The 17,079-nt window shown below is 33.7% G+C and overlaps 2 protein-coding genes across 2 annotated transcripts; one reads left to right on the top strand and one right to left on the bottom strand.

Annotated features, from left to right (window-relative positions):
• Positions 1–27: 27 nt before the first annotated feature.
• Positions 28–9,301, bottom strand: LOC107003422 (protein SAWADEE HOMEODOMAIN HOMOLOG 1-like). The gene is made up of 9 exons (XM_015201744.2): positions 9,128–9,301; positions 6,852–6,937; positions 6,709–6,754; positions 6,494–6,626; positions 3,122–3,185; positions 1,344–1,395; positions 807–950; positions 464–583; positions 28–385 (listed from the first exon to the last, which is right to left on the bottom strand). Exons 1-9 carry the CDS (start codon positions 9,185–9,187, stop codon positions 329–331), a joined length of 762 nt encoding a protein of 253 aa, XP_015057230.1. The 5' UTR covers positions 9,188–9,301; the 3' UTR covers positions 28–328.
• Positions 9,302–13,689: 4,388 nt separating this feature from the next.
• On the top strand, positions 13,690–16,698 carry LOC107003207 (histidine-containing phosphotransfer protein 4-like). Its single transcript, XM_015201499.2, has 6 exons — positions 13,690–13,845; positions 14,367–14,497; positions 14,906–14,974; positions 15,557–15,628; positions 15,706–15,778; positions 16,393–16,698. The coding sequence occupies exons 1-6, from the start codon at positions 13,789–13,791 to the stop codon at positions 16,402–16,404; spliced, it is 414 nt and encodes a 137-aa protein (XP_015056985.1). The 5' UTR covers positions 13,690–13,788; the 3' UTR covers positions 16,405–16,698.
• Positions 16,699–17,079: the final 381 nt, after the last annotated feature.

The raw sequence follows: 17,079 nt of genomic DNA, 5'->3' as shown, positions 1-17,079 counted from the left end.
GTGTAGTTTTCCCATAAAAAAAAAAAATAAGTTTAATCCTTTCTTTAACACAACAATTTCAAACCCATATAAAGGAAGTTAACATAACAGTGACATAGTTTGCAAGTAAAAGCTAAAAACTAAATGTACTCCTAATTAATAGTCTATATGCCAGAGCAACAATTCACAAATTTCTTTTGCTTCTATAAAATAGAATACAACAACTATGCCTTGGTCGCAAACAAGTTCAGATCGACTATCTCAATAGAGTAAGACTTCTTTCTTCCTCCAGACAATTTTATGATTTAAGCATATGAGCGTGTTACTATATTCAAAAGTTCAAATTGTATCAAGGACGCCCTAATATGTTTGGTCGAACACACATTCGCCTCAAACGAATTGTTTCCTGAGCAAGAAGAAGTGAAATCTGGTAAATGTAGTCCATCTCCAAAAACGTTAACTTGTTAATGTAACCGATACCTACCTCGGTGTCATCGCCAGTGTATCGAATCACAAAGAGACATCTGCAGCCCCTTATATCATGCAATTTCTTTTGGATTTCTATAACTTGAGCTTCAAGATATTTTTCCTCCTCCTTACCCTCCTAGTTGAGACAAAAATGAAAAGAACATAAAAATAAGAAGTTATGCACACTGAAAAACTACTTGTTTCATGATCTTATTTGTACTACCTCTCTATCAACACCCCAACCAATCCTCTAAACTCTAAAGAGAATCCTTTGTTCTTGGCAATCATGAATTGAAAACAAAAATTTTCAACTTTTTATTTTCGATAACATGTGAAAAGAATTTTGGATAAAGAAGTACCTGGAAGCACAAAATAATATCCCCAACCTGTACTTTGTTACATTCTGAATTCTCAAGAGCAACGGAACGCTCACGGACTGCCTTCCTTACATTTACCCATTCATCCTCCCCTAACCCAAAGCCAACAAATCTCACAAGAGCCTCCTGCAATACATTACATTTTCTTAGAAGAAGTACAATTGTATTAGTTATGCTTACATTACAAATTTCACATGAGAAATATGATTAGGAGCTACTTTAGTTAAGAATAATTTGGCTATCCCACAATGTATTGTTGGGTTATATGGTGTTAGTTCTTTTATGATAAAGGTAACATATGCATATCAATCATCAGCTCAGAGTTAGTCCCCAAAAGTTTACATCATATCCTCCCTCTACACTTACATGTCTGGCATAAACAAAAGATACAAGAAAAGAAAAGAAAGAAAAAAGAAAACTATACCTAGACCCTCCATCTTTATAAGGACCCTAAAATGTTTACAATAGCCATGGTGTTGGTTTTAAAATAAATATAATTGGCCAAGTTCAATGGCTTACAGGTTCTTCAGAGCTGAGAAACCGGTGAGCGATAAATGTATCAATGTCGTACCTGTAAAATCCAGAAGAAAACACTAATTATGTTGCCAGAAAGTACTAATCTTTCGACTTCATAACACCAAGAGGAATATGTAAATTAAAATGTCATTCAATTTAGGGGAAAAACAACCCTCCTTGACAAACAAGCTGTATTTTTTTGTTTAAACTACGCAAAGATGATTGAAGAAGCATATAGTCATTGCTCTAAGGACCTCTCTCCGGTTCCAGACATTCAGGAAGCACATAGGAAAAGTAGTCACTTGCAGTACTTATTTCTTCCTACTAGTTATTTGTAGTTTCTCATTCTAGTAGTAGTTATTTCTTTGTATTAGTTTGTAGGGGTATTTATCTTGTAAGTAGCTTATTTAAAGCTCAGATTATTGCAGGAAATCTAAGCAAAAAATTATCCCATTTTTGAGTACTTTAACTCGAGAGATTGCACGTTCTCTCTTAACAAATCAGCATATCATAGGACGAAAAAGAAAACCTCATTCCATTTTCCTAGTTCACTCCACAGTACACTAATTCTGATTTGTCTTGCAGTGTCCCATGACTAGATTCATTACAGGGACATTATGTCATGTCTAATCACCTCTACCCAATACTTCTTTCGTCTACTTTTACCTCTCTTCAAACCCACCATAGCTAACCTCACACACCTCCTCACAGGAGCATCTCAGCTCGATTCCCTCATCTTGTCCAGCATAGGGGCCATTCCAACCTTGTCCCAAATATCTTTGTTCCTAATCATATCTCTCCTAGTATTAACATCCTCATTTCCATTACTTTCATATTTTGTACGTGCGAGTTCTTGACCGGCCAACACCCCACAACATTTGAACAAAGATGGTCTAACAACCACTCTATAAACATACCTTTAAGTCTCGGTGGTACATTATTATCACCAAAGATAACGGATGTGGACCTCCATTTCATCCACCCCGCTCCATTTCGATGTATAACATCGTCAGATCTCTCCAATTTCTTGGATTATTGACTCGAGATACTTGGAACTTCCTCTCTTAGGGGCGACTAGTGTATCAATCCTCACCTCCACATCAACCTCATGAATTACATCACTAAACTTACACTTCAAATACTTTGTCTTAGTCCTTCTCAACATGAGCCCTTTAGACTTATTGAAAATATTTGGACAATATTACTTATTTAACCAATTGAACTCTTGAACTCACTAACCACACAGAAGAAGTCGACAGTTTTTCTGGTTCTTCACTTTTACACTGATGGGGTCTAATATTGCTCAAATTTCAAAACAAATTAACATAAAGACATTCTCCAAGCAGAAGTCCTTGACCATCCATCAAAATGGAAAGGACCGAAAGAGAAAACAGATAAAACTTTCCGAAAAGAAAGAATAGAAACATAAGATAATGTTGATGACACAGATGTCATATTCAAGCAACTGAAGACATTTTATGGAACCTCTTGAGCTATGGGCTTCACAAACAAATAGAAGCAGAAGCACTGACATAAGTTTAAATGCATCAAAAGTAGTGGTTCAACGACAGGAAAATATAAACAAGATCACAAGAATATGCATCTCAAAGTTAACATCAATATAGCTGACAATGTATCTAATGCAAAATGCTGATAAATTTGATTTATGCGTCTAGAAGAAAATGCTGAAAATTTTTAGTGTAGCCAGTAAATAATTTTAGTCTGTTATAAAAAATTTGACTGAAAGACAGAAACCTTCTTGCTTGCTAATGAATTCTTACCATGCCCCATCTTTTGAAGACCTAGCCTCAAATTCTATGTCTGACAATGCTGGATCTTTCTGGCCTGCAAAAAGTTTGTCAGGACTATATTTGTACATTTCTGACACCAAAAAGAAATGCAACTCTTAACTTTAGAGGAAGGAGAAGCAACTATTCAGCATGAGTTGCAACTATCTACAGTAGAAAATAGAATTAAGATAAAGAAAGGGCTAGGCGATTCCATATCTCATTGACTACTTACTTTCACCATGAAGTACCAGATAACCTCAACATGATTTCTCTATCTCAGCATCTCATTCTATGTCAGTGGGATGTAACTTTAAGTGGATATTAAGCTTTCAGTTGGCCCAACAACAGTCAGATGAAAATTTTCTCTGTAAACTTCTAATTATTGGAGTCGTCCTATGGGTTTTGGATATTATTTTCAAATTTAGAGAAGATATGAACTTGGAGATAAATGCCTTGAGGATAGTGTATCGTTGAGAATTTAATGATAGGCAAATCAGTGGACTAGAAGTCGACCAATAGACACTCTTTGGAGACATAACATTGCTGAATGCAGTTTGCACAACATTAAGTATTATTATAGTTTAATTCAATAAATAGTGCAGGATAACTCCATGGTGTCAAACAAATGCATTGCTGTGACGGACGGTTTCTCACTTAACACTTAAACATAACTGACCTTTTGAATATATGGAAACTAATATAACTTAAAAGAAATGGACATTGGGCCTAATTCAACCCAAGAAGCTAGCTCATGAGGTGAGGATTCTCAAGACTGCTTATAAGGAGCCAAAATACCACATCCCAAGACTATATAAAGAGACCAAAATATCACATCCCACCGTTGTGGGACAACTCGAAACCCTTTGTTGCCTACACCTGCCAACTAGAGCGTGGACAACATAGTACGAGGGCCAACACTGGGTAAACCAATAGATGAGTCTCACACTAGTACCATGACAAGAATGAACTACGGATCTAACTCAACCTCAAAAGCTAGCTCGTGAGGTGAGGATTGCCAAAACCAAATATACCACATCCTAGTGCTGTGGGACTATTTAACAATTAATTCGTCAATGGGAGCCAAGGATTATTAATATAATCTTATCTACCCAGCAAATTTATAGACACCAAGACAGTGCTAAGGTAGCCCAGTGCACAAAGCATCCCTCTTTCATGTAGGGTCTAGGAAAGGGGAGCATCCCTTCGTAATTTCATGGCTTGAATCTGTGACCCACAGATCACATCGTCACATGGACCACTATACGTTACTCCAAGGCTCTCCTTCATCTAAAGGTGCTAATGCTTAATTTCTATATTCTGCTTCAAATAAGATTTGGGGGGAGAGGTGGAGAAAATGTATTGATTTTTGCATTTCTTCGGTGAAATTTTCTGTGGTGGTGAATGTTAGCCCGTGGGTTTTGAGACAACAGGATTCTCTATCACCGGTGTTGTTTATTCTAGTTATGGAAGCTTTGAGAAGGATGTGGGGAGCTACTTGAAGGGCTTTGATGCAATACTTGGGGTGCAGGGACAATATTGGTGTCTCATTTGTTTGCGGAAGATAACTTGCTTTTTGGAGATGCAGTTGACACCCAACTGGACTATTTAGGTCAAGTCCTTTCCAGGTTTCAGGTGGTGTCAGGCCTTTAAAATTAATTTGAACAAGTGTTAGATGACTTCTGTTGGTGAGGTGGATGACATCGGATTACTTGCTCAAGTTTTAAATTGTAGGATTGTGACTCTCCCAACTACCTATCTTGAAGTATCGTTAGGTGCGGCGATGTGGAATCCGGTTGATCAGAGGGTTGAAAAGAGAATAGCAAGGTGGCACAAAAGATATTTGTCCAAAAGCAGGAAGGAAGTGCTTATTAAGAACACATTGTCAAGCTTCCCTTGTATTACATGTCCTTGTTTCATGCTCCAATTTTTGTTACTAAAATGGGAAAAATTAGAGTACTTCCCTATGGGATGTGGCGGATAGATCAAAGAAATTTCACTTGGTGCGGTGGAAGATTGTCACATCTCCTAAAAAATGGGGAGGTCTTGGAATTAAGGATTTAAAGGTCTTTAATAGAGCTTTTAATGGACAAATGACTTTGGAGGTTTGGGGGGAGGTACAAGCTTTGTGGAAGGAGGTATTTGTTGATAAATATGGGATCTTGGAAGGGGGTGGAGAACTAGAGATATCTCTTTGCCTTATGGTGGTGGTGTGTGAAAGAATATCTTGAAGGAATAGGATTATTTTTTGGAAAATATCTCATTCGAGGTTGGAGACAGAAGGAGAGTTGATTTTCGGGGACATGGGTGGTACAGGGACACACTTTTGAAAGAGGATTTTTAGAGGTTGTGCAGAATATCTTGCCAAAAAGACTTGACGATTCAACATATTAGGGGGAATCATGGTGGAGAAACTTTTTGGGACTTGAAGGTTTAGAAAGGTTATTTAACGACTGGGAAGTGACTAATTTTGAAAGATCGTTAGCCATACTACATAGACAAACCAATCTGGTGGATAATCCTGATGCTTGGTGGTGGGATTCAGGGATTAATGGAGTGTTCACCGCGAAAATTCATATTATGAAAAACTTTTGGTTAGGGAGGGACATGTTGTTCCATGTAATGCAATATGGATCCCTAAGGTGCCAACTGCCAAGGAAGGTGTACCTTTTCAGTTGGCTAGCTGCTATAAGGGTGATTTTTACAGCGTAAAACTTTAGAAAGCGAAAGGTTGTTTGTGCCTGTTGGTGTTGCATGTGTAAGGAGGTGAGCGGCGGGCTAACCATAAGGTTATGGTGGGATATGTTTAGGTGGATTGGCATCTGTGGGTGATGCCAAAAACTGTGAGAGATCTGATGCTTAGTTGGAAGAGTGGGAGAAGGAGGAGAAGATGGAGGGTCTGGAATTATGTTCCACTTGCATTATTGTGGATTGTTTGGAGAGAGAAATAGGAGAGCTTTTGAAGGAGTAGAGCCGAGTTTCTTTTGGTTGAGAAGTAGTCCCCAGTTCCTTATTTTCTTTTGGTGTGCACAAAAGTTCCTTGTGATATAGATGATTGGGCGGAGTTTGTAGAGAATCGTGTCTTTCGGTAGATTTTTCACCTTCTGGTATACCACTTGCATACGGCCAGTTTGGCCATGTTTATGAATGAATTACGTTTACTTGAACTGGAATAATTTTTTCCCGAGAAAGCAGCTTTTGTAGTCAGTTCAGCAGCCAATCTTCTCGAATTTAAACATTAGTACTTTTCAACATTCACCGTTAATGGGCTAGTAATAAGTAACAGCATAATGCTGTAATCAGCCACATCAGTTTCATATAACCATTCAGATGTCAAGAACATAGAGAAGATATGTTGCAAAAGACCTTTTGGAATATGAGAGCTTTCGTTTGCTTTATTCAAAGTGCATCCTTCTGTATAATCAGGCAGTTTTTGGTTGTCCTCAGCTGAATTATCCTTTGACGAGCATACCAACCTATTCTGGAACCAAGCTTGGACCTAATCAAGTATAATAGTTCGTGCCATGTGAAACCTCAAGCTAGAAGATCAGGTCTTAGAGGAAGGTTGTTGAAGTACTGACCTCAGTCCACTTAGCAATTGGTTTCCCAGCACGTCCTTTAGAGCGCCTAGAAACACAAGACAATGAATTAAAGATCATGCATGTACTGGTCAGTTTGGTTTATATTAAGAAGAATTATTACTTTGCCCGAAGTACAAACTCACGTGAACGTCTTCGCCAATTTCTTGCAGACGTCTGAGTCACAAACTTGTTCTCTTGATTCGATTAGTAAGTTCTCCATCTTCTCAACCTGCTTGAATGAAAGAGTTGTGAAGGCGATGAAAAATTGCAAGTCACAAGAAAATAACTGAAACTAGAGTTGACAACTCCAGTACATTTGTTTGTGCATCGACTTCATTATGTAATGCAAATTTCAACTTAAATGTAGCAAATTGGGAATGTGCAAAAAACTCAAACAGATCTTTCCTCAAAGAGAAAATTCTAGCCAGTCTCACAGATCAACAAAATAAGATACAAACAAAATAGCTATTTTATAAGAGCCAGAGCTTCTGAATCTGAGAATGATCCCAGTATAGTTCAAGAAGCTCTTTCTACCTTTCTTCATCATTTTGATGTAGAGCATTTTTCTCTTTTCTTTTGGGAATTTCACCACCCTTGCAATATCATGAATCAAGATACCAACACTCAGTGTCCAGCAAAAAAAAAGAATAACAAAATAAATAAATTTCCCCTCTTAACAATTTACGCTTTTATGTGATGCGATTCACAAAATTGAACAATATTTAATCGAATGAGCTCATCAGGCTTTTACCCATTGAGGAATAAAATCCCGCTACTGCCTCCCATGTGAGTTTTGGCCATGTCTCTGATCCAGTGTGGACAATTAAAGAGCACAAAAATAATAAAACTCCAACTCTGTAACTAAATATAATCCAGCTAAGGGTATTGGGGAAAAAGAGAAAACCAATCTCAATAAACACAAATTTAAGCTCTTGGCAGGAAGGGGAGTTCATACTGACAATTCCAAAATCAATCAATCAATTACACCTAAGTTGGAAACAAATCAGAGTCATCAATATAATTCTCAGCTTTCAAGAACATTCATCATAATTTACTATTATTATACTGAACCTTAACCTACTACAACCCAGCCATTCTTTCCACACAGGCAGAGTGACAATGCATGTCTCCTATTTACAACATATATATGGATCATATTAATGCAATTTTTGAATACCCTTGATTCCGAAATTTGAAAATAATCTCAGTTTTCACATGCCTAAACAATCTCAGTCTTGCTTCCCTTATCTTTTCTACCACAGAAGTCACTCCCACCTTGCCTCGTATAACTTCAATCCTTATCATATTTCTCCTAACATGTCCACACATCTATCTAAGCATCCTCATCTCTGCTACCTTCATCTTCTACATGTGGTCATTTTTTACTCAGCAGCACTCTTAACTCATACAACAATGTTGATCTAATGACCATTATGTAGAACTTACTTTTAATCCTTAGCGACACACTCTTATTGCACGGTACCCCGGAGGCAAGCCTCCATTTCACCCATCCTGCTCCAATACGATGTGCAACATCATCTTCAATATCTACATCTCTTGGATTATGGACGCAAGATACTTGAAACTTTCTCTCTTGGGTACGGCTTGTGCATCAATTTCATTCCCACCTCCGCCTCATGTGTTACATCACTGAACTTGCACTTTAGGTACTCTGTTTTAGTCCTACTTAACCTAAAACCTTTAGACTCTGGGGACTATCTCCAAACTTATAAACTATCATCAACTCCACGACGCGTCTTGTCAATCAATGCAACATATGAATATCTAATCTGAATATAATTTTGAACGGACTGAATCATCACATTTTATTGATTCAACTCTTTTTGAAAGCAGAAAAGGCTTCGACCACCTATTTGGTACTCTAGGTATTAAGTTTGTTATAAACTGCAACCAGTTTCTTTTGTTCAAGATTAAGCTAATCAAGTTGAATTAATAATACATAATTCATCTCAACCCAATTGAATTTTAGACTGACTGATCATCAAACGTTCATCAACTCGGCTTGTATTGACCTGTTCAACTCAGACTCAACTTGCTCACTTGACCCGTTGAACCAAACTCGTCAAGCTTTCGAGTAGCAGAAAAGAATCCTACAACTGCCTACCATATGAGTCTGGTCCATGTGGACAATGAAAGGGCATACTGAAAACAGAATTCCAACTCTCTAACTAGATGCAATGCAGCTAAGGGGGCAATTATAATAAGCACAAATTTAAAGGGTTCCAGTTCCAAACAAGTTGGGAGTCACCTATATAAATATGTCAATTTAATTCACATTCCACATACAAATACACACACAATCTTAATCCATTTTTTCAACAACCCTTCAAAAAGCAAACTTTGGAAACATAATTTCATTATCCAAAATTGAAAACCCATAAAAGAAATTGAAAGATACCTCAGCTTGTGTGAAGCCAGTAATAGACTGTACTTGTCGTTTTCTGGGACGAAGATCCATTTTAACAGTAAATTCGAACAAAACCCACAATTCTTTAGCTGAAAAAATTCTCCATTAAAGAGAAAAATTATAGGATCAAATGCTCATAGCAAAAGCTCTTTTGTATGAGTTTTGTTGGGCGCCCTTTTCAAAAGAAAGTAAAAACTAACGGGTCGGGTTTTGGGTCTAGTTAAATGGGTGGGCTTTTATGGGTTATTTACGTTGTATAACAATATCACCAAAATAATAGACGAAATCTCGATTCTCTTCTATCAGTCTCTCTCTCACTTTATATAACACACAATTTATAATTTATGTTTGTATAAAGTGGGAGAAATGAGATATATAAATACATATCTCTCCACTCTATAAACTTATAATTATACAAATGCAAGTATTTCGCTGTCCAATTCTCTTTTGTATCTCTCTTCCACTTTATACAAACACAAAATATATAAATACAAATGTATAATTTGTGTTTGTATAAAACGAGAGAGAGACTGAATTTTCAAATACAAATGTTTGAACTCGATTCAATTGTATGTGGATAAACAAATACAATCGTTGATATACGTACATACTAGTTATATATACAATTATCTAACTAATAGACATATACAATTCGTGCCACTCCACTCTTTGCCCTCTCTCACCCGCCTCCTTCCTCCCTCTAACATGTAATTATGAATTCTAATTAGTAAACTATAACTATGAAGCATAATTAAAATTATTTTAGTGGTCATTTGTAAAAGTTTCCATATATAGAGAAAATAGATAAATAGGTAGATATAATGTACGTTGAATAATGATTAAGTCAAATGTAAGAAAACTTTTTATTTTATTTTATTAAGTGAGATGAGTGATTTTAGCAATGATAAGATATTGACACGTTATTTAAGTGGCTGAAAAATATCACCTCAGCGTTATGAATGAAATTTAATTAATTGAAATGACAAACAAAGTTTTTAAACTAAGATGTACAACAAAAATACATTAGCATAGCAGACTTTTTTTTCCTACAAGAAGTTTTTTAATAATTATAAAGAATAAATCTCTCCTCGTGAAGATCGATTAAAATTTCAACTCTTAAAATGTTATTTATATTTGATAACTTCATATTTTTTTTTAAGAGAAAACTATCAAAATTTCAAATAAAGAAAATTAGAGCATAGAGACCTAAACACACAAATAAATCCAAAAGATTCTAACATCTATACTAAAGACATGATTCTCCTTTATTTCTTCAAAAAGATATGCCTTTTTCTAGTGGGGTTTGTTCTACGTTGTAGGAATTTTCAATGAAAAAATAATGTTTTGTCCAATATAGATAAAGTTTTGAAAATTAAGGATGAAAAATAGTGGGGCCACTTATATAGGCGATTTCAGTCTTCAAATATATTCAAATTCTCATAATATGATGATTGATACATACGTAAGTGACTGAACAACAATTACCAGCGATTTCAACATCATGCGTGACAGTAAATCAGGATGTTACTATCTATTGATAGTGTGTATCCACTAAGCAATAAGATTCTATAGTTGTTGATGAGGATGAAATTCAAATGGTATATATATGTGAACCTTTAAGGATAACTTATGAACGATCCATATTTCCCTTTACATCTTTCTCGTTTGGTTTTTCAATATTATAAACGAATATATAAACATGGTATGAAAAATGACACAACCTTGGAGGTTATTTTTAGTTTTTTATTTAGTATTTGATAATTACATTATAGCTCAATTAATTTAAATTTCAATCAGATATAGAATTATGCCAAGATTTGAAATTTATGCGTTCACGATTCTTCTACAATAACCTAAACTCATATATTACTATACATTGCATACCCGGAATAGAAGGCAGTGTTGTTAGAAAAATATCTAGTAATGTATTTAACTAGAAAATAGATTATGTTTTTAGAGAAATATCTACTCGTTAATGAATCTCGTATGTAAAAATATGAATTCTATATAGGAAAACAAAAAGACGTATTATATCCAAAATATATTAAGTGTTAAAAAATGAATTATACGCTAGTTAAAATAACGTGTTATATTATAATTAGATACCTCCGCGCGACCACGAAGGAATATATATGCGTGGCAGCGCTATTGCGCAGCATACGCAAAAGTTGTGTTGCCCTTTGCAACCCATACAATTGCAATGGAATAAACCAAAAAGCAATAGTTTTATTACTAATATGTCCATGATATATTCGGGGGTCGAGCTAAATAAGGTCAAGAAGGTTCATTCAAATCTATTTCGATGAAAATTTTTATTATTTAATTATGCATGATTAACTTTTATAATATTAAATACAATTTACTTTTTCATATTTTGAACTTCTTTAGTGAAAATTTTAATTACGTCAGAATATATATCTACTAGTAGGTGGACTATCTTTTTACAACTTCTTGTTTGTAGGCACTCATAAGTCATATCAACTTGTTGTTGAGAGGTCAAAGGGTTCGATATGTTTTTTTTTTGTTTTTTTTACCCCTCATTCAATTTGGTGGAAAAGGAATCTAATAAAGGGCATGTCAATTGTCATGTTTTGAGTTTTACCTCATATTTTGGAATTTTAGTTGACATACTAATAACTCTATTCTTGGGATATACTATTATATCCTTACTTGTATACAAGTATAGTACTATACTAGTTAGTACAAATAAAACATACCTTAAATTAAAGGAATAAACGAGATGCAAAAACATTATATTATAAATAAAGTTAAAATTCTTTAGTCTTATTGGTTATTGATGATTTTTAAATTTAGATATATGAATTTCAGAAATAGAAACTTTCTCTTTTTACATGAATCAAACTTATAGACGATATTATATTCAATGTGAAAGGTCTTTTTTCATCATTATATTATATACTGTTTTTTAGGAATGCATAGCATGTGTATGCTAGATCATGATAATTTAATTCAAATAATAAAAATTCATATGACATCATGGTTGACATATATTATTAGTGTGACCACAACTTATCTATCAATATTTCCAAAAAAGTATTCATTTACTGGTAAAAGATTCGTCAACTTGATCTTGATGTCCCATAACTTTCACTTGTCTAAATCATAGAATATGTGAAGGTTTATAAAGAGGAGATTAATAGACTGGAAAATGGAAGTTCGAAAATATTGAGAACTAAAATTTTTAATCATCATATTCAATGTGATTCCATAAATAAGGTTTTGAGGAGGAAAAAGTGTACGCAGACTTATAAGGAGATTATTTTCTAATATAACTTTGGCTCAAAAAAATGTTTTTTTTTAAAAAAAATATGAAAAATACAAGGTTAAAAGAAGCTCTATGAGTCTGTGTAGAATATCAGTGTTTTCAAAAACGTATTTTGGGGCAAGTCTCGGAGTGAGATGTACCAAAAACGCTTCGAACTGCAAATCGAAGACATAGATCCATAGGGTGTAAGCTCCGAGCTTAAAATTAAGTTTTTTATTAAATACCTTTTTTGCTTTAAATCATATTTTTTAAAATTAGTGTAATGATATTTCTCAAATAGTAATTGTTATACTTTTTTCTTCATCATTGGTTATTAATACTTTTTTTTCAAATCAAAATTATAATAATTTTTCTATATATTATAAGTTATTTGTAAAATAACGGAAAGTTTTACTTTTCCTTATTTTCTTAGAAATAAAATTATAAAATTAAAAATATATGAGATTACGCCCCCGTAGATCTATAAGACTTACGTCCCAAGTTTCAGAGATTACGTCTCACCTCATACTGCATAAAACGTCTCGCCTCACACTCCCACCTTTTAAAACACTACAAAATAGTAAGAGAAAAGGAGAAGAGGATCGGAACAAATAAGATGTTCGAAGCTAGAACTCTGCTCTCTTATGTGAAAGAGATAAACGTTTGACAATCTAGCTACTAACCTTCTATCTAATTCCCGATCTTTGTGCTATCCTATTTAGGATAAGAGTTGATTGTCGGTGATAACTTAGTAAAAGAATAATTTTGAAAAGATTTTTTAACTCGATTACGAATAAAGTAGAGAGTGGAACCATCGAGGAGTTCATTTTGAATAATGATAATAAATCTAAGTGAAGAATCAAACTTGAAATGAATATAATAAAGGGGCGTAAGCTTATTAGTGAACACAACACCCCTGTTATTTGTAGCCTATGTGTTAATAACTTCTTAGTTCTTATGACTTGTGGAGATTTATAAATAATTGTAGCTGAATTTTTAGTTTTTCTTGTTCAATTTTGGCAATGCTTTATTTAAGTTAAGAATTTATTGAAAATCATATCTTTATCTTTATGAGATAAGGATAACATTTACATACGTACATTTTATAATCTCGAGATCCTACTTTTTAACTCGGGGTATGCTGCTGTTTGTTTAATTTTAGTTGAGTAATATGATTTTGGTCCAAGAAAAGAAAGAAAAAGGATCTTCTGATTTGGACCATTTTATCAAATCTTTTTTCTTCTTTGAATTCTCACTTTCCCCCCTATATATACAGACAATTCTAGCCTTTAGAAATAGCATGTTATAATCCTTTGTATTTTTCAAAGATATTATATTTTTGTTTACAATATTCAATTTTTCATTCCTTTTTAAGGTTTTTAAAAAAATGGAGAATCAAAAGAAACGCCAAGCTGCTTACATGAAGAGAAGCCTCTTGGATCAGGTCATATTTTTATTTAATTTATTTGGTTACATGTAATTATGTATCTCTTAATATAGGAAATTTCACAAATTATTCTATAGGAAATCCAATTGTTAAAGTATTATTTGTTTTGGTTCTAGACCAATACTAACTTGTTCCTTTGTTTACGGTCGAAAGACATTCGTATAAGGTCCCTAACTTTCTTTTTCCATTCACATCTATTCCATTTCAATGTGAGATTCACCTAAGGTGTAATGTACACTCCTTTAGAGGTTTGCCTCCCGTCATAAGCGTCACATACACACACCTTAAGAGTCCTACTCTGATATCATCTATAATAGACGTGGTCCAACTATTAAAGTATTGTCTACTTTGGCCTTAGGTTCACATTCATTAGATATATCCTTGAAGATTAACTCACAGTAATTGATGCTGAACTCATTCTTATAAGATCCCTAACTTTCTTCTCTTGTTTTGATATGAAATTCGTGTAAAGTGTAATGAGCATCCTAGGAAATAATGTTTGATTGATTTATATGCAGGGATACCTTGATGAACAATTTATTCATCTTGAAGAGTTGCAAGATGACGCAAACCCTAACTTCGTTGAAGAAGTGGTCAAGTTGTTTTACACAGATTCAGCTAGATATGTTCGAAATATTGAACTTGCATTGTAAGAATAAAGTATTTTCTGTTACAAAATTATGTATTAATATCATAAACATGAATATTAGTTCTAACATTCAAGCAAGTGTAGTCACCCCCTTATAGAGGACTAAAGAATTCGCCACAAAAAAAATCATATTTTTTCGAAAAGAGTTATTCACCTATCACCCGTATAAAATTGTCATATATATAAACAAATATATACGAGACATTTAAGGAACTCACCTTATAATAATATCAATATAGCATCATATAAAAAATAACAAAAAACTCATTTTCTCACGCAATTTAATAAATACCCTATTTCTTCCAGAGTCATTTTTCTACATGATTTACAAATGTATACATCATGCGATTAGAAAATTTTAATTACTACTTGATAAAATTAATATTGTTTTTCTTTTGTTCTATGCAGGGAAAATGGACCCTATGACTTTGCTAGGCTGGATAATATGATGTACCAATTCAAGGGTAGCAGCTCAAGGTATCATATCCAACTTCACAAGAACACATCTATTGACGATGCAAAAAATATTTATATGATGAGATTACCTAAAACGTAATCACACATTTTTTAGTAATATTGATTAATAATCTGAAATAAGCAACATGTTAAATTACACTATACAAGAAAAATAACATACCCAACGTAATTTTATGAATGAAATTTGAAGAAGGTCAAGTGTATGAAACCATACCTCAACTTGGAAACATTTTGAGTGACCTTTTCAAAGAGTAACAATTAACAAAAGAAATAGAAAGTATTTTGAATCTATTTGGGTCCACATTTGGAAATTCCCTTGAATACAGTCAAACTACAAAAGTGAATAATGAAAAAGCAATTATTGAGTAGGTTGAATAACCAATTAAATTTTAGATTTTCTAGCAATTTTCATTTTTTCACCTCAAATCTCTGAGGATTGGAAGGTTATTTCTAGTAAACCCTCGACTCAGGAACATGAGAAAATGAAGCAAGTAACAACAACAAGATAATAAGATAAACAACGTGAAAGTAACAACATTTACTGCATGAATTACAATGTTAAAATTAGAACTTTTGTTGCAGCATTGGTGCCAGAAGAGTAAAAAGACAATGTTCTCAGTTTCAGGAATACTGTAATGCAAAAAATATAGAGGGGTAATTGTCTTCTTCTCTAAACCAATAGATATTTGAAAATTAAATGTGCAATTTTTCTTATATGACCAATTTTGCAGGTGCAGAAACATTTTCCAAGGAGTGAAGCAAGAGTATGCTACTCTAAAGACTAAGCTTGAGACTTACTTTCAGGTCTCTCTCTCCAACTCTCTAAAACATACAAATTCAATCTCTCCGTAACAATGTTGTTTGCTCAAATGTTTTCTAGTTGCTACGACGAAGTGCTACTATAGAGAACATACGATATAATACAACATGAAAAGTTCCCAAAAAAACTAGACCATTTATAAAATTTTGTTATAAGAAGGTCCTGTAGTACAATCTCTAATCTATATTATCTGTCATTTAGAAAACAATCACCTCAATAAACATATATAACAGCCTTAATTTAAATTTTTTTAAAACACCTTAACTACCTTCTATCTTCTTTAAGTGTCTCATTTGGAGGCTCAAGGCTGAAAAGCCCTAGTGTGCTAGTGCTAGCAAGTTCTTAGTATCTTTTAATCAACACTCCACTAATTAGACCGGTAAAATAAAATCTGAAAAAAAGAAGGTAATGCATACTTCTGATTTTTCTGAAACGGCATTTTAAACAATTAAATTTACCAAAACGAGAAATAATTTAGCACCCACTTGATGAATCCAATGGTATTTTGCTAATAATATTTTGGAATCTTGAATCTGTCCCCATATATGTAGTATGTGATGTTTATGGCTCATTTTTTTTTACCATTTGAACTCTGTAGATGGAAAGATAAGCTTCAGTAATGTTGAAAGCAAGCATCAGATTCGAAGTGAACAAGCCCATCATCATGACCTTCCTTCAACAAGCTGATATATATATCCAATGAAGGATAGTTGGATATTTTAGCATATATAAATATTCTTATCTTGAAATAATAATAAGTATATGGCATTTAAAAAAATGTATTTGCCACTCTGTTGTATAAAACCTGTCAAAGCTTATTAATGCAAAGTACATGTTTCCAATAGAACATCTATTTCTGTCTTCTATTTCCAGAAAAATAAATAATAATTGACACCCTCAGGCCTCCATGACAGTGTCGTAAATACTTGTCCACCCACATTCAGTGTTTAAAACAAATCAAACAATTAAACCTTAGCAGTTGAGAACTAAAGAATAAATGTCACTTAACCAAGGTCAAGTGATAATAGTTTGTATAAAAAAACACATGTTTGCATCAACTGAGTTGGTGTAAACATTGTTTCTCTTAGTTAAACCTATGAAAATAGAAATTTAAATAAATTTCAGTTTTCATATTTACAACAAACATCATACTGGTATAGTTGCACAAGTGAGATCTGGGGAGGGTAAGAGGTACTTAGATCTTAACCCCACCTTTTCAGGGTACAGGGGCGGTTATGATAAGACCCTCGGGCCTCGGCAGGATTATAAACGAAAGGAAAAATAG

The sequence above is a fragment of the Solanum pennellii genome, chromosome 11 (assembly GCF_001406875.1).
Source record: "Solanum pennellii chromosome 11, SPENNV200".
Taxonomy (NCBI): Eukaryota; Viridiplantae; Streptophyta; class Magnoliopsida; order Solanales; family Solanaceae; genus Solanum; species Solanum pennellii.
The sequence above is the reverse complement of the archived record's forward strand: the minus strand, read 5'-3'. Positions and strand labels throughout refer to the sequence as shown.